At 39.6% G+C, this 23736-nt stretch overlaps 1 protein-coding gene across 1 annotated transcript in view; it reads left to right on the forward strand.

Annotated features, from left to right (window-relative positions):
- Window positions 1-12078: 12078 nt before the first annotated feature.
- Window positions 12079-23736, forward strand: part of LOC133643607 (zinc finger protein 568-like) — a 30602-nt gene continuing 18944 nt past the window's right edge. The window contains exon 1 of the mRNA XM_062038278.1: window positions 12079-12522. Coding sequence (XP_061894262.1) covers window positions 12399-12522 — 124 coding nt within the window. The 5' untranslated portion in view covers window positions 12079-12398. The remainder of the gene's footprint in view (window positions 12523-23736) is intronic.

Genomic DNA, 23736 nt, shown 5'->3' on the forward strand with positions numbered 1-23736 from the left:
TGAGTAGCGCTTTATAGCGGCAGCCGGCCTGGATGTCGAGTGGGTCTGACATAATATTGTGAAAGTCCAGTCCACAGCGGATCCAACCCATCAGCGAAAGTCCAGTCCATAGTGGGGCCAGCAGGAACCATCCCGAGCGGAGACGGGTCAGCAGCGTAGAGATGTCCCCAACCAATGCACAGGCTAGCGGTCCACCCCGGGTCCCGACTCTGGACAACCAGCACTTCATCCGTGGCCACCGGACCTGTGCAACTCCCCCTCCATAAGGGAGAGGGGAGCAGAGGAGAAAAGAAAAGAAAAGAAACGGCAGATCAACTGGTCTAAAAAGGGAGTCTATTTAAAGGCTAGAGTATACAAATGAGTTTTAAGATGGGACTTAAATGCTTCTACTGAGGTAGCATCTCTAACTTTTACCGGGAGGGCATTCCATAGTATTGGAGCCCGAATAGAAAACGCTCTATAGCCCGCAGATTTTTTTTGGCTCTGGGAATCACTAATAAGCCGGAGTTCTTTGAACGCAGATTTCTTGTCGGGACATATGGTACAATACAATCGGCAAGATAGGAAGACTTTTATTAGTAAATTGCACAGTGAAGTACATATTCCGTATTCCAATTGTTAACTAAATGGTAACAACCCGATAAGTTTTTGAACTTGTTTAAGTCCACTTAAATTGATTCATGATACAGATATATACTATTTTCAAAATACAGTCATCACACAAGATAATCAGAGTTTCTACATTGAATTATTAACATTATTTACAATCCAGGGTGTGGGATGTGGAGGGAGGGGAGTTGGGGGGTAGGTTTGGTTGTTATCAGCACTTCAGTCATCAAGAATTGCATCATCAGAGAAATGGACATTGAAACAGTGTAGGACTGACTTGGTAGGATATGTACAGCAAGTAGTGGACATAGAGAGAGAGATCAGAAAGCATAAGAACAAGTATATACATTTGATTATTTACAATCCAGGGAGGTGGGATGTGGAAGGGGGAGGGTGTTAGTTTAGAGTTGAAGTTGCCTGGAGGTGTACTTTTAGTGCGGTTTTGAAGGAGGATAGAGATGCACTTTCTTTTATACCTGTTGGGAGTGCATTCCACATTGATGTGGCATAGAAGGAGAATGAGTTAAGACCTTTGTTAGATCGGAATCTGGGTTTAACGTGGTTAGTGGAGCTCCCCCTGGTGTTGTGGTTATGGCAGTCTTGTTCTGGGATGTTTGGAGTCTAGATTTGAGGGTTTTGGAGGTGCTAGGGTACCAGGAGGTGCATGCGTAATCGAAAAAGGGTTGAATTAGAGTTCCCGCTAGAATCTTCATGGTGCTTTTGTTGACCAGAGAGGAGATTCTATAGAAATCTCATTCGTTGGTTAACCTTTTTGATTACCTTGGTTGCCATTTTATCACAGGAAAGATTAGCCTCTAGAATGGAACCTAGGTAGGTGACCTCATCTTTCCTGGTGATAACAATGTCACCCACTTTTATAGTGAAGTCACTGACTTTCTTAAGGTTGATGTGGGACCCAAATAAGATGGATTACGTTTTACCCAAGTGTATGGATAGCTTGTTGTCAGCGAGCCAGGTGCAAATTCTACAGAGTTCAGCACTGAGGATTTTCTCCACCTGTGACTTGTCCCTGTCTGATACCAGCAGGGCCGAGTTATCCGCAAACAGGAACAATTCACAGTCGCATGCTGATGACATGTCATTCATTTATGTACATTAGGAACAGTAAAGGTCCCAATATACTGCCTTGGGGGACTCCACAGCTCACCGAGAGGGGGGGGACACGATGCCGTTCACCTCTACCACCTGTTTCCTCCCCTCCAAGTAAGATTGCATACAGCTCGATAAGGTTTTATCAAATCCGATTGCTCTGAACTTATCTAACAGTATAACGTAGTTAACGGTGTCAAAGGCCTTCTGAAGGTCCAGCATGACCATGCCGCAGTATTTGCCCGCGTCCACCTCATGTTTGATGTGGTCGGTCAGATAGAGAAGGCATGTGTCAGTGAAGTGGTTAGTTCTGAAGCCGGATTGGAATTTGTACATGAGTTTATTAGTGGCAAGGTAACTATCGACCTGTTTATAAACTATTTTTTCCATTACTTTCGAAATGGAACTGAGAATAGAAACAGGTCGGTAGTTGCCAGGTTCTAATTTGCTTCCTTTTTTAAAGAGGGGAGTTACTCTTGCTATCTTGAAATCTTTTGGTACTTGGCCTTGTGTAATTGAGAGGTTTATTATGTGCGTGATGATTGGGGCAATGATGGAGGCAGAGTCCCTGAGGAATCTGGAGGGGATATTGTCAAGGCCAGTAGCCTTGTTTGGGTGGAGCGCGCTCAATTTTTTAAGCTCCTCGTCAGCTGAGACCATTTGTAATTTGAAATCGTTGTTGGATACTCCTAGCTTTCTGTTTAAGGCTTTAATGTGTTCTACACCATGGCGACCAGAGTGGTGGGACAGCTTGTTGACTAGAGTTGTGGCTATGCTGGTGAAAAAAGGCGTTAAGTCTGCTTGCTACCTCCATTTTGTCTGTAATGAGGGAGTCACCCTCCTTGATGTTGATGTTGGTGAGTCTCGTTTTAAGTTTGTCTGTTTGGAGTTAGTGCGCGTCTGGCTGGCTGTTTTCGACGTCGGGCTGTCGAGTTTGGCAATCGTCTTGTGCAAAGCCAGCACATCTTTTTGTACTTTTTTGGCTTCGCTGTGTCACTGTGCCGTGACACTTTGCAGCTTGTGACGATCTGTGCTGCGGGCTGGCGCACCGAAGCCGGCTAGCATTAGCAGCCTGAGATACGGAGGTGGATTTTTTTTCTTCTGTTGCTGGATGCGTCGGCAGATAGACCATCGTGATGCCTGCACAGAGGAAAGGCCCGACATCGGAGGAGTTCAAGGAGATGAGGCTCACACTCCACTCCCTGTGCAGCGATGTGACTGCGGTGATGGAGCACCAGGAGCAGCTTTTGGGCCTACTGGAGGAGGTCAAACAACTACGCCTCCAGAACGTGGAAAAAGACCGGCGCATTGTGGACCTGGAGCAGCGAGTGGATGAGCTGGAGCAATACTCCCGCATGAATGATGTGGTCATCACCAGCATCAAAATCAAGCCGCGTTCCTACGCGTGTGCGGTGGCCGCGGACAACGGGGAACCCAACGTGCAGGAGACGCAGTCGGTGGAGCAGCAGGTGGCTTCCTATCTCCAGAGCAGGGGAATAGAGATGGACCTGGAGCACATCGAGGCTTGTCACCCACTGCCCATGAGGAACCAGAGACCACCAGCTGTCATCATGAGATTCACAAACAGAAAAAAGGAAATCGCACTATTAAGGCAAGGACGCAAACTCAAAGGTACAGATGTTTTCATAAATGAACATTTGACAAAAAAAATGCTGACATCGTAAGGGTCCCACGACAACTTAAAAGGCAAAGCAAGATTCAACAAACCTGGGTAACGAACTGTAAGATCTTCATCAAACTAAATGGGACGCCGGAGGAAGCAAAAGTCTTGGTGACAAGGAAAATAGAAGATCTTGATAAATATTGACATTGATGCAGAACTTGGTATCAATGTAACTTTGTGACCTTTACATCATCTCAATGCTACCCACACCAAGAACACAGACCACACCAAGTATTAATATGGACATGTTACAGAAGATCCAATAACATCAACAAAAATAACTGGACATGTGTGAGTATCAAGAGCACGCCACAACAGAGACTGATATGGACATAAACCCTGATTATAATTTTTTCTCTGCGATTGTTAAAAACTAATTATTTTACCTATGAACAATATGAAAATAGTGTACAATCAAAAGATAGTCTATCAATATTTCAATAGTCGGAGCATGTACACTAACTTTGAGGCTATCAAGGATTACTTGAAAGAATTTAGTCATCCATTTACCATTATTGCAATCACTGAAACCTGCTTCAACGATGATAAAGGTATTGATTTTAGTCTGAATGACTATGAATTAAGATACATAAACAGAATAAATAAAATAGGAGGAGGGGTCGCATTGTACATTCATAAATCTGTTACATTTAAAGTTTTAACAAACATGACCATAGCAGTCGATGGATTATTTGAATGTTTAACAGTGGAAATCCTAAATGACAAAAATACAAATATCTTCATGAGTTGTGTATATCGGGCACCTGGTTCAAGCATAGAAACTTTCAATGAGTGGATGGGTAAACTATTTTCCTCTGTGAACCATAAAACCATATTTATCTGTGGTGATTTTAACATTGATTTGTTAAACTCAACCAAGTAAAAACATGTTGATGACTTCATTGACACAATGTACAGCTTGTCTCTATATCCAACCATAACCATGTTGATGACTTCATTGACACAATGTACAGCTTGTCTCTATATCCAACCACAACCATGTTGATGACTTCATTGACACAATGTACAGCTTGTCTCTATATCCAACCATAACCAAACCAAGCAGAATAACAACACATAGTGCCACAATTATTGACAACATTTTTACTAACATTATGGGAAATCAAGTCACCAGTGGCCTATTTATATGTGATATCACCGACCATTTACCTGTCTTTACTTTATATGACTGTCATCTCAAGAAAACCAAAGACACTATGGCAAAAATCTCTAAACGAATAACAACTGAGGAAACAATCTGTGCCCTAAACAATAGTTTAGCAGTTCAGGATTGGACTTCAGTATACAGAGAACCAAATGTGGACAGTGCTTATTGTGATTTTTTTAGACATCTTTACTTCCCTGCATAATAAACATTGCCCCGTGAAAGAATATTTTATAAAAGGAAAAAATAAAAATAGCCCTTGGATCACAAAAGGGATTATTAATGCCTGTAAAAAGAAAAACAATCTCTACAAACTTTTCATCAAAATAAAAACAAAAGAAGTCGAACAACGATACAAGAAGTACAATAATAAATTAACTGATATTATAAGAACAAGCAAAACAGTTATATTATCAAAAAACTATATGTAAACAAAAACAATATAAAAGGAACTTGGGATGTTTTGAATAGTTTAATCAAACAAGGATATTCAAAGTTGACATATCCTGATTACTTTATTGATGAAAACGGTGAAGATTATAATATGAGTAATGTAGTGAATAAGTTCAATAGTTTTTTTGTAAATGTCGGTCCTAAATTGGCTGTTGATATCCCAGACAATGGAGTTACAAAATCAACTATTGAACAGAATCCTTCCTCATTCTTCCTCTCAGCTACAAATGAGCAGGAAGTGACAAACATTGTGCGCAAGTGTAAAATTAAGCGCTCCACTGACTGCCATGATATCAACATGATATTGGTTCAAAAAGTTCTACTGAATATTGTAAAACCCTTGACTTATATATGTAACCTATCATTCCAGACTGGCTGCTTTCCAAGTCAAATGAAAATGGCTAAAGTAACTCCGCTCTTCAAAAGTGACAGCAAACACGCTTTCACCAATTACAGACCAATCTCTCTTTTGCCTCACTTCTCAAAAATCTTAGAGAAACTATTTAACTCTCGACTTGAATCTTTTCTTGAGAAGCATCATATAATCAATGACGGTCAGTATGGCTTTAGGTCCAAACGAACAACTTCAATGGCGATAACTGAAGCTATTGAGGAAATGACTAATGCACTGGAGCATAAAAGATATGCAGTTGGTATTTTTATTGATCTAAAGAAAGCCTTTGATACCATTAATCATTCAATTCTACTAGATCAAATGGGAAGATATGGAATTAGGGGGCTGGCTGGTGACTGGTTAAAAAGTTATTTAACAGGGAGGGTACAGATTTTTAAAATGGGTACATTTTTATCTGATACTCTTGGCATTGCTTGTGGTGTCCCCCAAGGGTCCGTGTTGGGGCCAAAACTGTTTAATGTATATATTAATGATATGTTTAATACATCCAAAATACTGAAATGTATACTATTTGCAGACGACACAAATATATTCTACAGTAGTGATGACTATAATGAGCTCATAAATACAGTAAACACAGAACTAGACAGTAAAAAAAATGGATGGACACAAATAAATTATCTTTGAATATAAATAAAACTAAGATAGTGAGGTTTGGAAATCGCAACGTAACGTCTGAACAGAAAATAAGTATTGATGGTACCCAAATTGAAATCGTAAATGAGAATACATTTTTGGGAGTAATAATTGATAGTAAACTATCATGGAAACCTCATGTCACATTAAAACAAAAATCTCCAAAAGCCTCTCAATTATAAACAAAGCAAAACTATACCTCAATGAAAATGCACTCCGTACTCTATACTGCACCTTGGTACTGCCATACCTTACATACTGTGTTGAAGTATGGGGGAATACTTACCACAACACAATTCATCCTCTGATCATATTACAGAAAAGAGCAGTGTGGATCATTCACAACGTTGGTTATTTAGAACATACTCATAATCTGTTTATGCAATCAAAGTTGCTCAAATTTGATGACCTTGTTAAATATAATACATTAATAATCTTATATAAAGCATTTAACAAATTATTGCCGCCTAATCTACAACGTTTTTTTATAAGACGAGTGCAGGCTCATAACTTGAGAGGCTTTGGATATTTCTTATTGCCGAGAGCTCAAACCACTCGTAAACGTTTTTGTGTGTCTGTATGCGGAGTAAAACTATGTTTTTGTGTGTCTGTATGCGGAGTAAAACTATGTTTTTGTGTGTCTGTATGCGGAGTAAAACTATGTTTTTGTGTGTCTGTATGCGGAGTAAAACTATGTTTTTGTGTGTCTGTATGCGGGGTAAAACTATGTTTTTGTGTGTCTGTATGCGGAGTAAAACTATGGAACAAACTGGACTTACAACACAAGCAATGCCAAACTATTAATGGATTTAAACTATTATACAAACATGGGGTTTGGTTCAAATATAGAGATGAGGGTCTTTAATTTGACCTGCTGCTGTACTCTGTCTCAGAAGTGTTAACATGTGATCAATGTTTCCTTACCATTATTGCTATGTTGTCTATTACCATTATTGCTATGTTGTCTATTACCATTATTGCTATGTTGTCTATTACCATTGTTGGTATATTCATTATTCCTACATTGTTGATACAAATTATTGTTACAGTGTAATAATTATTGTTACCTGTGGTAATGCCACTATGATACAACATCTGTATTATAATCCTTGAACAAAGTAAGAGTGAATGGAGAACTGGGGGTGGGATTAAATAAAGTATCTTCTTCCCACTCCCTTTCAGGCAAAACTGGACAATCATGCATTACATACTATACATTACCTTTTGCACTATATTAATTTATATTATTATGTGTTGTCAACTTTGTACTTTTTTATGTCATTGCCTTAAATAAATAAATAAATGGAAAAAAAAAAAAATTAATTGAAAATTTCTGGCCAGCCAGGAAGCTGGTTGTTGAGGATTTTCCAGAGCTCACGTGGCTTATTTTTGTTTTCCTCTATTTTGTCGTTAATGTAATTTTTTTTAAAGGATTTAGTCAGGTTGGTTGTCCTATTTCTTAATTTAGTGCATTGCTTTTTGAGTGTTGAAAGGAGTGATTTTAGGTTATTATTGGGTTGTTTATCTACTTCGGTTTTACACTTTTGGTATTCGGAGTATTTTCTGTCTCTGTCATTTATGGTAGCTGATAGGTCCGGATTCATCCATGGTTCAGAGCGGGCTTTGATCCTGACTGTTCTCACGGGAGCCATGTCATTTAGTTTCGCTAGGAACGCTGTTTTGAAGCGATCCCAAGCATCTTTGACCAGGTTGCTCGTGAGCACAGGGGACCAGTCCCACTCACCTAATTTTAGGTTGAAATTATCACGGGAGTATGTTTTAAGGGATCTGGATTGAGTTGTTATGTGGCCGTTGGCTTTGGGTTTAGCTATTTTGCGGGTGCAGAAAGTTAGATAATGGTCGCTAAGACCACAGATCATGACCCCACTATTTTTTATTTTAGGCTGGTCTGATGTGAGAATGAGATCTATGGTTGATTGGGTGGAATCCCACACCCTTGTGGGTAGTGTTATTAGCTGGGAAAGACTGTGCAGATTACAAAACTTGCTGTAAGATCTGAAGACAGGCGCATCTCTGCGTTGAATATCTGTGTTCAGATCTCCAGTTATCATTTTCTCCACATTGTCTACCCCAGCCAAGCACTCCTCGAGAGCCCCATAGAAATCAATTTGATTAAGGGGTCAGTATACAGTCCCTATTGTACCGGCTTAGCGTTTTTACATTTTATTTCTGCCCACACAGATTCAAGGGCATTGTGGTTGAGATCAGTGTGAGTATGTAATATCCTGGTGAATATACATACAAATACCCCCACCATGTTTATTCCTGTCCTTTCTGATAACCGAAAAGTTTTCTATCGCTATCTCTGAGTCAGAAACACTTTGATCTAATTTGGTTTCAGAGAAACACAGGATTTTTACTTTCTTGTTGAGGAACATTTCTCTGATTTGGTCGAGTTTGGTTCCAGAGAGGCTGTTCACATTAAGGTGGATGATGTGTAGTCCACTGGAACCAAAAAGAGCATCAGAGTCTGCTGTGTAGTGGTAATGTCCAGAAAAAGGAGGGATGACCATGTTGGTTGTTATTGAAGTTGAAGTTGAAGAGCAGTCCAGTTCACTGTTTGGATGGAGAGGCATGAGGGAGGAGGAGGGAGAGGAGGGGGAGGGAGGCCTATTTTTCGTCAGCCAGGTGATGGGGGAGGGGCGGAGTTGGAGAGGGGGTTGGGGGAGGGGGGGGTTGATGTTTTCGCGGGCTTTGGAGTGGTTGAAAACAAAGACCAGGGATGGATGAAGAAGCCCCTAAATCCTGTGTCCGATCGTCAGGGACCGGGGAGAGGCCGCGTGTTGTTGTCGACAGTCACCTCGTTGTCCGCCGCCGCGCTGTTCGCCGCCGGACCGCTGTCTTCACCGGTGTCTGGGTTGTCCTCTGTCCAGCCGCCGACCGCTGGAGCACAGGTGAGCTCGGGTTGAGATGAGCAAATAGGCGTAGGTGGAGAGCTAATGTTCTTAGCATAGCTCCGACGAGGTCCCGTATCTAAGTTAGCTTCAATGGCGTCGTTAGCAGCAGCATTGCTAGGCTTCGCCAGGCGGGACAGCATTAACCGGGTGGTTACAGGTCCAGGGTTTAGTTCAGTGTCTCCTGAGAGTAGAAGAAATAGTAGTATTGTTGATCTTCGGTCTATCCTTCCAGTCAGGGGCTTGTTTCTTCTGTTTCGATCAGCAGTCAGGCACGAGGTTATCACGTTACCTCCGAAGCTAAAGTGCTTCGCCGATGTATTGCCGAGGAGATAAAAATCAGAGTGATTGTCCATTTCGCGTTCACGACTCTCATTTTCAAGAGGGTATAGAATCCGTGGTGGTATAAAATACAAATCTGTGATCCATAATAGAAAAAGGAGAAAGTATGGAATCAAACGAGCCTTTGTTTGTATGCTACAGTGGGAGCGAAAGAAAATGCGACTGATCATCATGGGAGCTGCTTTTAACCACTATATCTATAACTATAACTCAGCCTGGAGGATATGTGTAATGTTGAGATGTATTGGAGATGACTTGGTTTGTTTGGATGTTGTCAACCTGTCAATTGTTCTACAAACCCCGTTTCCATATGAGTTGGGAAATTGTGTTAGATGTAAATATAAACGGCTGCGTGGGGCCGGTGGTCCCTGGATCCCTGGGCGCCACACCTGCTGTTTGCGGGTTGGGCTCTCTGGGTGGCTGGGGCCGTACTCTGGCTCCCACACACACTGGGAGTCAAATATATTGTACATACAAATACACATATACTAACATACATACAAACCCTGTTTCCATGTGAGTTGGGAAATTGTGTTAGATGTAAATATAAACGGAATACAATGATTTGCAAATAATTTTCAACCCATATTCAATTGAATATGCTACAAAGACAACATATTTGATGTTCAAACTGATAAACATTTTGCAAATAATCATTAACTTTAGAATTTAATGCCAGCAACACGTGACAAAGAAGTTGGGAAAGGTGGCAATAAATACTGATAAAGTTGAGGAATGCTCATCAAACACTTATTTGGAACATCCCACAGGTGAGCAGGCAAATTGGGAACAGGTGGGTGCCATGATTGGGTATAAAAGTAGATTCCATGAAATGCTCAGTCATTCACAAACAAGGATGGGGCGAGGGTCACCACTTTGTCAACAAATGCGTGAGCAAATTGTTGAACAGTTTAAGAAAAACCTTTCCCAACCAGCTATTGCAAGGAATTTAGGGATTTCACCATCTACGCTCCTTAATATCATCAAAGGGTTCAGAGAATCTGGAGAAATCACTGCACGTAAGCAGCTAAGCCCGTGACCTTCGATCCCTCAGGCTGTACTGCATCAACAAGCGACATCAGTGTGTGAAGGATATCACCACATGGGCTCAGGAACACTTCAGAAACCCACTGTTAGTAACTACAGTTGGTCGCTACATCTGTAAGTGCAAGTTAAAACTCTCCTATGCAAGGCAAAAAACGTTTATCAACAACACCCAGAAACGCCGTCGGCTTCGCTGGGCCTGAGCTCATCTAAGATGGACTGATACAAAGTGGAAAATTGTTCTGTGGTCTGACGAGTCCACATTTCAAATTGTTTTTGGAAACTGTGGACGTCGTGTCCTCCGGACCAAAGAGGAAAAGAAGCATCCGGATTGTTATAGGCGCAAAGTTGAAAAGCCAGCATCTGTGATGTGTATTAGTGCCCAAGACATGGGTAACTTACACATCTGTGAAGGCACCATAATGCTGAAAGGTACATACAGGTTTTGGAGCAACATATGTTGCCATCCAAGCAACGTTACCATGGACGCCCCTGCTTATTTCAGCAAGACAATGCCAAGCCACGTGTTACATCAACGTGGCTTCATAGTAGAAGAGTGCGGGTACTAGACTGGCCTGCCTGTAGTCCAGACCTGTCTCCCATTGAAAATGTGTGGTGCATTATGAAGCCTAAAATAGCACAAGGGAGACCCCCGGACTGTTGAACAACTTAAGCTGTACATCAAGCAAGAATGGGAAAGAATTCCACTTAAAAAATGTGTCTCCTCAGTTCCCAAACCTTTACTGAGTGTTGTTAAAAGGAAAGGCCATGTAACACAGTGGTGAACATGCCCTTTCCCAACTACTTTGGCATGTGTTGCAGCCATGAAATTCTAAGTTAATTATTATTTGCAAAAAAAAAACAAAGTTTATGAGTTTGAACATCAAATATGTTGTCTTTGTAGCATATTCAATTGAATATGGGTTGAAAAGGATTTGCAAATCATTGTATTCCGTTTATATTTACATCTAACACAATTTCCCAACTCATATGGAAACAGGGTTTGTATTTATTTACTCTAACCAACTATGAAATGATATAACATATATACAATGTGCTTCTGTCAGCAGCTACACTTTTCCTAACTAAGAGTTTCCCGCTTGTCTCCAAGCCTTCCTTCCCCCATGCATTCCTGAGCTAAGATAAAAGGTGACACTCTCCTGGAAACAGACGGCCTTTGTCTTTTGAGGCCTCCAATAAATACTCCAAAAAAAAGGTATTCTCTGAACATTTCTTATGAAATAGATTATTACATTGTAAAACAACAGACACTTTACTTTTGCTTGTCCTTATGTCCCTGCAAGATGATGTTACGTTTTGGACGCATGGCTGCAATGGTTGTGATCTCTCGGATGCAGAATTTTACACCAGTAAAAGCAGCAAAGCAGCAAAGCAGTAATTATAGCCTGCAAATTGTGTTGTTGTTGAATGATATTTATCTGATTTAAAGTCAAATACAGTTTATATACTTGTCTGTGTTGGCCCTGCGATGAGGTGGCGACTTGTCCAGGGTGTACCCCGCCTTCCACCCGAATGCAGCTGAGATAGGCTCCAGCACCCCCCGCGACCCAGAAAGGGACGCGGTAGATAAATGGATGGATGGATCATTTGTTGCCGTGCTTTTTTGTGTAGACACCATGAAAACATACATTTAGATTGAATCGTTCATGACTTGCCCATCACTATGACTCATTGGCCCCGCCCCTAAGTGACGCATGCGTGGAGGATATGCGCTTTGCAGCAAAGTCCTCCTTTACTCCACACACGCTTCTAAGCCTCGCTACTAACTACACTTTATTCATCCTCCGTGTCAGGATAAACTCCACTCGTCTCACTCAACTTTGGACATTATTAGGCCCGCTTAGCTTGCTACTTGTTTTAGCGCGCTAGTTAGCTTAGCATGCTAGTTAGCTTAGCATGCTAGTTAGCGTAGCTTGTTAGCTGCTAACATAGAGACGCGGATTTGATCAACACATCGCTTAGTTAAGATCAAGTGTGAGTGTAGAGTGTTGTGATTGTGTGAAAATGTGTGAAAGAACGATAGCAGAGTACGAAGAGGAACTTTCTCGAACCAAAGAAGAGAACAAGAGACTACGTCAACTACTGGACGCTGTTTTCAAGAAACATCAAGTTGTGTTCCACAGAACAGGTTTGTTGACTTCTTACTCTCACATGTTTACTAACTTTATATTTCATCATGAACATGACGTGTTAGATTAATTGTGATTAATAGGTGTACTCAGACACATGATTGTTATTAATGTGATTATCAGACAGCAGTCATTTCCATTAGATAATGTTCAAATATAGGTGATTTGGCACACTTATAATTAAAGTAACAAAATAATGTTGTTTTTCATCAGATATGTACTAGTATTGTATATGTGGATGGGGGCCCTGCTTTGGAAATAATGTGTACCCCTTTCAGAGATCACATTTATCCATCCATCCATCTTCTTCAGCTTATCTGAGGTCGGGTCGCGGGGGCAGCAGCCTAAGCAGGGAAGCCCAGACTTCCCTCCCCCCAGCCACTTCGTCCAGCTCTTCCCGGGGGGATCCCGAGGTGTTCCCAGGCCAGCCGGGAGACATAGTCTTCCAACGTGTCCTGGGTCTTCCCCGTGGCCTCCTACCGGTTGGACGTGCCCTAAACACCTCCCTAGGGAGGCGTTTGGGTGGCATCCTGACCAGATGCCTCATCTGGCTCCTCTCCATGTGGAGGAGCAGCGGCTTTACTTTGAGCTCCCCCCGGATGACAGAGCTTCTCACCCTATCTCTAAGGGAGAGCCCCGCCACCCGGCGGAGGAAACTCATTGCGGCCGCTTGTTCCCGTGATCTTGTCCTTTCGGTCATAACCCAAAGCTCATGACCATAGGTGAGGATGGGAACATAGATCGACCAGTAAATTGAGAGCTTTGCCTTCCGGCTCAGCTCCTTCTTCACCACAACGGATCGATACAGCGTCCGCATTACTGAAGACGCCGCACCGATCCACCTGTCGATCTCACCATCCACGATCACATTTAGTTCCACTTCAAACATTCACATGATCCACAATGAGATGAGATGGTATAACGTGAACAGTTCTGGAACTTTCTAACTCGGGGAAAAAATGGGATCTCGTTGGAAGCGTGATGTATTGGGTATAACAAAATGGTGTCTGCCAATGTAGTTTACAATGTCACTACGTCAGTAGTTGTCAGTAGTTGAGGAGGAGTAGCTGTGTACGTGATGAAGAACCTGAACTACAAAGTGGTAAAAAACATGTCATTTGCCATAGATAATATCTTAGAATGTATAACCATTGAAATATGTCAGGAAAAAAGCAAAAACATATTCATCAGTTGTATATATAGATCACCTAAATCAAGTATAGAAACATTTGAAGAATGGATCAAGGCAACTTACATGGACAATGGTCAAAGAATAATGTTCTTATGTGGTGACTTTAATATTGACTTATTGAACCCTAACAAGCAAAAGTCTATTGATGACTTCATTGATACAATGTACAGCATCAGTCTATATCCTAAAATCACAAAGCCAAGCAGAATCACAGCACACTGTGCCACGCGTATTGATCATATTTTTACCAATGATTTTGATAATAACACTACAAGTGGTCTACTTATAAGCGACGTTAGTGATCATCTGCCAGTTTTTACAATATATGATGGAAACTACAAGAAGAAAATGGAAGACAAAAGGACATTTCGAAGACTGTGCACAGAGAAGAGGATGACTGCTTTCAAAATTGAGCTACAAAAGCAAGATTGGGACAATGTGTACAATGAAAAAGAGGTTGATGAAGCATATGAACATTTCTTAAACAAGTTCATAATACTTTATGACAAACATTGTCCATGGATACAACTTAGTAATAAGCAGAGAAAGAATAATCAACCATGGATGACAAAAGGATTAAAAAATGCTTGTAAGAAGAAGAATACACTATATAGAGAATTTATAGCACAAAGGACTATAGAGGCAGAAATTAAGTACAAAAAGTATAAAAACAAGTTAACAGAAATACTACGATCATGTAGAAAAGAATATTACAGTGAATTATTGGACAGGAACAAAAATAATATGAGAGCAACATGGGGCATCCTCAATAGCATTATTAAAAATGGAACTAAGAGGGACTACCCTCGATACTTCTTAGATGAAAATAAAAAAAATGACAACATAAAGGAAGTAGTTGAAAGCTTCAATAATTATTTTGTAAATATTGGACCAAAATTGGAAGAAAGGATTCCAGACCCAGTTCCAATTGAGGACTATAATGATACCATAGAGCGGAATCCCAACTCCATGTTCCTCAGTAATGTGACACAGGAGGAAATAGTTACAATCGTGAAAAAATGTAAATCTAAGACTTCAACTGATTGTAACGGAATTGATATGGAAACGATAAAAAAGGTTATTGAAGAGATCTCAGGACCATTAATGTATATTGGTAACCTATCATTTCAAACAGGTACATTTCCAAACAAAATGAAAATAGGTAAAGTTGCACCAATTTATAAGACTGGAGACAAACATCAATTTACAAATTATAGACCTGTTTCTCTACTTCCACAATTTTCTAAAATCATTGAAAAACTGTTCAATAACAGATTAGAAAGTTTCATAAATAAAAATAGAATACTCAAAGAGAACCAATATGGATATAGAGCTAATGTTTCAACTTCAATGGCTTTAATTGAAATTACAGAAGAAATTACCAATGCAATAGATAGTAAAAAATGTGCGGCAGCGGTTTTTATGGATCTAACTAAAGCATTTGACACAATTAATCACAATATTTTAATCAAAAAACTAGAACGATATGGCATCAGAGGGTTAGTCTTAAACTGGATAAGAAGTTATCTAACGAACAGGAAACAATACGTGAAGCTAGGCGAACACACGTCTACAACGCTAAATATATCCTGTGGTGTACCTCAGGGATCAATACTAGGACCTAAATTATTCAATCTCTATATAAATGACATTTGTAAAGTTACAAAAGATTTAAAGTTAGTATTATTTGCGGATGATACAACAGCGTTTTGTTCAGGAGAGAACACGCAGGAGATAATACAAATAATAACAGAAGAAATTAACAAATTAAAAAGATGGTTTGACAAAAACAGACTATCGTTGAATCTTAGTAAAACTAAAATAATGCTATTTGGTAACAGTAGAAGAGAAAGCCAAACACAAATACAAATAGACGGAATAGAAATTGAAAGAGTAAACGAAACCAAATTTCTAGGTATAATGATTGATGATAAATTGAACTGGAAATCTCACGTAAAAAATATACAACATAAAGTTGAAAGAAACACGTCAATAATGAATAAAGCAAAACATGTTCTAGACCAAAAATCACTTCATATTCTCTACTGCTCACTAGTGTTACCATATCTGAGCTACTGTGTAGAAATATGGGGAAATAATTACAAAAGTACACTTCATTCATTAACGGTGTTACAAAAAAGATCAGTTAGAATAATACATAATGTTGGATATAGAGAACATACAAACCCTTTATTTATTGAATCAAAAATACTGAAATTCCACGACATAGTGAATTTGCAAACAGCTAAAATTATGCACAAAGCAAACTATAACCTGCTACCCAAGAATATACAACAATTCTTCTCAACAAAAGAGGAGAAATATAATCTTAGAGAAAAACGTAATTTAAAACATTTGTACGCACGTACAACACTTAAGACCTTCAGTATATCAGTATGTGGAATTAAATTATGGAATGGATTAAGCAAAGCAATCAAACAATGTACTAATATGATCCACTTCAAGAAACTCTTCAAACTTAAAGTGTTTACAAAGTACAAAGAAGAAGAACCATGACAAACATTCTCAATTTATTTCACCCATCCATTCATTCATTCTTAAAGTAATCTTATTTATCTCATCATATGAAATATGACTTACTTCACCAATTATTATTATTAAATTCTTACTATTATTTATTTATTTATTTTTATTGTGATTACTTATGGAGTTTATTGTGAAAAAATTGTGAACAGGAAGTGAACAAAAAGTTTTGCAACTGTTATGTAAAGAAAAGGGGTAGGATTAAATAAGCTCTGCTTCTTCCTACTCCTTTTCGAACATGTTGAAAAGAAACTGGAAATTGTGATGTATCATGTTGTATGCTTGCATGTTCCAAATAAACTCAATCTCAAACTCAATCTCTCAAACTTTTTTCACCAAGTACCACCTCAGAAAATACTTGGATGTCCAAGTACCACCATCATGAACAACATTAAAATACAGTAGCATAGTAGGCCTTAATTATTCATTAAAAACAAGGAAGACACGTTATTTAACAAGTATATTTAATATTTTTAGTTACTGTAGCATTACACAAAGTTTGAACAGTAACACTGTGTTTGCATGTAGGAAAATAAAACACTCTACTTAAATAATTAAATAATATTTGGCGTACCACTAGGTGATGCCCGCGTACAACTAGTGGTACCACAGTTTTAGATTCTCTGCACGGTCGGTTCAGGTAGACGTGATCAATGCACGCGTGTGCAAAGACAACGTCGCTTCCTTTTTACTTGTGTAATGTCAGTTATGTTCCTGCATGTTGTCACTAACATGGTTTTCTTTTTTGTCATCTTTATTTGAATAACAATGTCATATAAAAGATGACATACTGATCATTTAAAAATTACGGAGCCCCTCAAGGGACATGGGTACACATTTTTTAGATATGCATCTCGTGCGCACCAGATAGATTCTGGTGCGCACCAGTTAGTTTCGAGGATCCAGCTTCCTCAGTTGACCTCTGACCTGGTCCACAGAGATGACTAATGTCTGCGTAGAGGTGGTGGAGGAGGAGGTGTAGGAGAGTGCAGCCATGGCTGGGGGTGTTGAGGGGAGAAGAAGAGGGGGTGGCTGCGATGAGGAGTGGGGGGTGGGGAGGACACGTGCTGGTCATCCATCCATCTTCTTCCGCTTATCCGAGGTCAGGTCGCGGGGGCAGCAGCCTAAGCAGGGAAGCCCAGACTTCCCTCTCCCCAGCCGCTTCGTCAAGCTCTTCCCGGGGGGGATCCCGAGGCGTTCCCAGGCCAGCCGGGAGACATAGTCTTCCCAACGTGTCCTGGGTCTTCCCCGTGGCCTCCTACCGGTCGGACGTGCCCTAAACACCTCCCTAGGGAGGCGTTCGGGTGGCATCCTGACCAGATGCCCGAACCACCTCATCTGGCTCCTCTCCATGTGGAGGAGCAGCGGCTTTACTTTGAACTCCCCCCGGATGGCAGAGCTTCTCACCTTATCTCTAAGGGAGAGCCCCACCACCTGGCGGAGGAAAATCATTTCGGCCGCTTGTACCCGTGATCTTGTCCTTTCGGTCATAACCCAAAGCTCATGACCATAGGTGAGGATGGGAACGTAGATCGACCGGTAAATTGAGAGCTTTGCCTTCCGGCTCAGCTCCTTCTTCACCACAACTGATCGATACAGCGTCCGCATTACTGAAGACGCCGCACCGATCCGCCTGTCGATCTCACGATCCACTCTTCCCTCACTCGTGAACAAGACTCCGAGGTACTTGAACTCCTCCACTTGGGGCAGGGTCTCCTCCGCAACCCGGAGATGGCACTCCACCCTTTTCCGGGCGAGAACCATGGATTCGGACTTGGTGGTGCTGATTCTCATCCCAGTCGCTTCACACTCAGCTGCGAACCGATCCAGCGAGAGCTGAAGATCCTGGCCAGATGAAGCCATCAGGACCACATGGTTGAAGAAGTTATTCAAGTCGATGGCCCTCTCTATTGTCCCCCCTACTGCTCTGGTCTTTGTCTTGTGGCCTGTGATGGTTTTCAAACCTTCCCAGACCTCCCTCATGTTGTTCTGCTGCATGTAGCTGTCCTTAGCCTTCCTCACCTCCCGCTGTGCTGCTCTCATTGCCTCCCTGTCTCCACTCCTGAAGCAGCTTTCTTCTTGTTGACAACCTCCTGTGTTACCCAGGGTTTGTTATCAGGGTAGCACCCAACAGTCTTAGCAGGGCAGGTCACGTCTACGCACAAGTTGAGGTAATCCGTAAGACAGTGAGTCACACCATCAATGTCCTCACCATGTGGAAACTGTCACAGAATGGCATCACACTAAGACATTCAGTGACAGTTTTCCAGTGTTTATCAGTCATTTTTCTTTACTTATTTAGAATTTTGGTACAGTAAAAACTTTTTAAACAGAGTGTTTGCTAGTGACATTTTCTGAAATTTGTAGGTATATTCTTGCTATCGTTTACATTTTCAGAATGTATAATATTGTGTTTTAGAGAAATGCTTTGACATTTTGTTATTATTGTTAATATTATCTGGAATACATTTTTGGCAGCAGCAAAGTGGCCATTTGGGTAGTTTTTAGCTCTAAAAATGGTATTTCAACAAGTAAACAGTACAGTAGGTACTTGATTTATATATATGTAATGCTCATAAGGGTATTCTAGTAAAATACGCGTGTGTAAATATGTGATGTGTAAATATCAAAATATTACGTCAAATCACTTTTTGTCAGGCAATATTACATTTAATGACAATTTTACATAAATGAATACATCCAAACATGTTGTACATATTTATTATGTGCAGGAAGAAATAACAGTTACAATTGTGTGTATCTTCCAAACAAGAAAGAGGATTTATCACATCAACATGGGACTAACAACACTCCTTTAAATCTCATCAATACGGCGTGGCGAAGTTGGTAGAGTGGCTGTGCCAGCAATCGGAGTGTTGCTGGTTACTGGGGTTCAATTCCCACCTTCTACCTTCCTAGTCACGTCCGTTGTGTCCTTGGGCAAGACACTTCACCCTTTGCCTCTGATGGCTGCTGGTAGCGCCTTGCATGGCAGCTCCCGCCATCAGTGTGGGAATGTGTGTGTGAATGGGTAAATGTGGAAATAGTGTCAAAGCGCTTTGAGTACCTTGAAGGTAGAAAAGCGCTATACAAGTATAACCCATTTAATACCACAGAAGAGGAAAACTGTTCTTTTCCGGGCTCGATAAAGTCTTAAATCATGTCAAACACGTAGCGATACAATAACCAGGAAGATAAAGTGTTTGTCTCACACCTAGTAATCCACTGTGGACACACCAAGACAAAAATGTAGGTTCAGTGATACAATAACCAGGAAGATAAAGTGTTTGTCTCACACCTAGTAATCCTCTGTGGACACACCAAGACAAAAATGTAGGTTCAGCGAAGGAAATACATTTTTGGCAGGCATTCACATTTTGCCACAACACCCCTAAAGGGACATGAGGGAAAGTCCTAGTTGGAAATACAGCCCAATTAACTCCTGAACCGCCATTTTCACACAGACCTCAAACCATGCGCACACATCCAATACTTTCTGGTGCGCATCAGATCCATATCTAAACAAATGTTGTCCCCATGTTCCTAGGGGCTCTGTTGAAAATAAGTAAGTGGATTGTTTAAAAAAAAAAAATCAACATTTAAAAAATAAAGACATGTCAGTGGCGCCCCCGTACGTCATTCATTGCAATGACAGAAGAGTGAAAGTGATTGAAATTGTGGCCATAATACTCCCTCATTTTTTATATCTACCCCTTGTTCATGTTTATATTCTTGTTCCCTTTTACTCCTATGTAAGCTAGTTTTTATACAAAACATGAATAAAATAATCAAATATCACAGAATGTGAGGTTTCAAAAGCAGCTTTGTAAAAACAATTGTAAGTCCAGGAAGTGACGTAGTCTTCCGGTACGTATGGAGTAGTGACATTGGAATATGTTTGATTTATTTCATGACAGCACGTCCCCTAAACGTTAAAACATCATCGACACCATTGAACACAGCATCCAGCAGTGGAAACGTGGCTTTATTTACTATCAAGTTCCTATTTTTAATTGTTGAAATGTTGTTTTGATAGCGGCTAAATTAGCATTTGGCGATATTTGTACATGGGATCACGTCTGCGCCGAGTGGATGCGCAGAGGGTTGAAACAGCGCTTGTGTCTTTACTTGAACATCATTATCCAGCACCATCTGCTGGTCACATTGTGTATGTGGGCTCTGTACCGAGGATGTCGTTGTGGCTTGTGCAGCCCTTTGAGGCACTTGTGATTTAGGGCTATATAAATAAACATTGGTTGATTGATTGACATTGTGTACCACAGTCACTTGAACTGCATGTCATGACACCTACTAACTCCTATGTCACTCAAAAGTGCACATTTGAACCATTTCTAAGCATCCAGCATTCAAATGTTAATGATGTTGTATTATCCCCAGCTAGCAAAGTTAACTGCCTTTTTTCTGCTGTTTTGCAAGACCCGTGTCACGTGACTTCAAACTTGACACCTCATTGGCTGCTTCTGAGACAGGCTCCATGCTTTTAGTCTTTTAACGGAAGTGAGTCTTGCTTTTTCAAACAGCACATTTTTCAGCACTGCATTTTTTAACTGAGTTTTTATGCACTGCATTTTCAACTAACTGTATCGTTTCTGATCAAAAAGCATTCTAAAAAAAAGGTCATTCCTGAATCCAAATACACAAAAACAGGTACCAACAAGAAAGAAAAGTAGGTTTTGTATTATAAGATCCCAACCTAAGAGGGGTTTTGAGACAAGAAAACAATTAAAAGCCTTGAAATTAATATAAGAAAAGTCCAATTAAATCTCCAATTTTCTTTAAAAAGCATTGAAATTAAGTGTCCTGGTTTAAGAGGACACGTTTAAATGTCAGCAGCAACATGAAAATAACTGACCTTTAACTATGTATAGGTGAACATTATTATAGGACATACACACAATAAACATGATTATAGGACATACACACAATAAACATGATTATAGGACATACACACAATAAACATGATTATAGGACATACACACAATAAACATTGTAGGACATACACACAATACACATTATTATAGGACAAACAGACAATAAACATGATTATAGGACATACACACAATAAACATGATTATAGGACATACACACAATAAACATTATTATAGGACATACACACAATAAACATTATAGGACATACACACAATAAACATGATTATAGGACATACACACAATAAGCATTGTTATAGGACATAGGGACATACACACAATAAACATAGGACATACACACAATAAACATTATTATAGGACATACACACAATAAACATAGGACATACACACAATAAACATGATTTTAGGACATACACACAATAAACATGATTATAGGACATACACACAATAAACATGATTATAGGACATACACACAATAAACATTATTATAGGACATACACACAATAAACATTATTATAACTAATAATATAATTATTAACCATTGAGTATTACACACAAAGCTGAGTAAGTTAACTCCTGTATAACATACAATGTTGAGTAAGTTAACCATTGAGTATAACACACAATGGTGAGTAAGTTAACCATTGAGTATAACACACCATTAAGTTAACCATTGCGTATAACACAATGGTGAGTAAGTTAACCATTGCGTATAACACACAATGGTGAGTAAGTTAACCATTGAGTATAACACACAATGGTGAGTAAGTTAACCATTGAGTATAACACACAATGGTGAGTAAGTTAACCATTGAGTATAACACACAATGGTGAGTAAGTTAACCATTGAGTATAACCCAATGGTAAGTAAGTTAACCATTGAGTATAACCCAATGGTGAGTAAGTTAACCATTGAGTATAACACACAATGGTGAGTAAGTTAGCCATTGAGTATAACCCAATGGTGAATAAGTTAACCATTAAGTATAACACACAATGGTGAGTAAGTTAGCCATTGAGTGTAACACACAATGGTGAGTAAGTTAACCATTGGGTATAACACACAATGGTGAGTAAGTTAACCATTGAATTAAGGCTGCAGCTAACGATTATTTTTCTATCGATTAATCTATAGATTATTTTTTTGATTAATCGGTTAATCTATAGATTATTTTTTCGATTCATCTATAGATTATTTTTCCTTTTACCGATTATTTTTTTTATTCAAAATGAAGATGAAAAAATAAATGTAGGCCAGTTTTTTCAAAAGGCATTGCTTTTATTTACAAAAAAAAAAAAGTATGGCCACTCAGTCAACATTGACAACAACATGACAAAATATTCTGTAACAATGTAAACATTTAAAACTTTTAACATTTAACAAAATTAAAAGTAGCTTATTTGCTTTTTAATGTGCAAATATAAAAGTAAACATCCAGTGCAAATCGTAATATTCTGCAATAGTATAAGCATTTCAAAAGTAAAAGTATTGCTTATTTTGCTTTAAAATGTGCAAAAATAAAGATAAACATCCAATACAAAAAAGTGCCAATCTAAATATTCTGGAGCACTGTAAACATTAAGTATTGCTTTTAAAATGTGCAAAATAAACATCCAGTCCAACACAGTACACAATAACCAATTCTACTCATTCCAGTGAGTGACTAACAGTTGTAATGAAGAAAGGTTAGCATGTCTACATGCTCTGCTTCTTTTCTTGTTTACAATATTCCCAGCAGCTGAAAATAAGCGCTCAGAAGGGGTCGATGTGGCTGGAACTGAGAGCTAATTACCGGTAGCCTTCACCTCAAGCCAGGACTGCGAGTGAGCTGAGCTCCAGTTTATATTCCTAGAAGGTCAACGGGCTCATAGTAGGGATGTGCGTATCGATCCTGTGGTATCGATATATCGATACTCACACGCTACTCATTTGGCATCACTTTTCTGAAAAAAGTATCGATATAAACCAAAAAACGGCGTGTGGGGGGTGCAAGCATCACTTTCAGATGTTTTTGATGACTTACTTAACTTACTATGTGCTGTGACACCCCTGTACCTGGCAGAGTATAGAGCTGGCCCAGTCACGTGACAGCTAGAGACAGCGAATGAGCGTCGTCAACGTGCAACACACACACAGCCAGCCGACAGCGATGCAGCCAGGCATATCCAGTGTTGTCCAATTGTTGACTTAAAACAGGCATTGTTTTTTTGTTTTTTTAGTAATGTTTACTGAATATTTTTGTTTAAATGATTATCCTAAATTCAAATAATTTCCACACAGGGGAATTTACTGTTAGTTGAAAATTGCTAGAGTATTTAAAACAAGATAAGAAAGGGATAACATTTGGAGATTCTTCATCTTTGCATTAGTTTTATTTTTTTCCAAGAAAATCTTGAAATATATGATTGAATGTGATTTTGGTTTTAATCTGTAACATCATTTCTTACATTTCGAAAACATTAGCCTATTTCATATTTCATTAATTGCTAATTATATCACAAACTTTAAAAAATAACTGCAGCTTCTTGCGATTCGGATTTGACAGTTAATTGGAAAGCCCTAATATCT

Source organism: Entelurus aequoreus, linkage group LG26, assembly GCF_033978785.1.
Source record: "Entelurus aequoreus isolate RoL-2023_Sb linkage group LG26, RoL_Eaeq_v1.1, whole genome shotgun sequence".
Classification (NCBI taxonomy): domain Eukaryota; kingdom Metazoa; phylum Chordata; class Actinopteri; order Syngnathiformes; family Syngnathidae; genus Entelurus; species Entelurus aequoreus.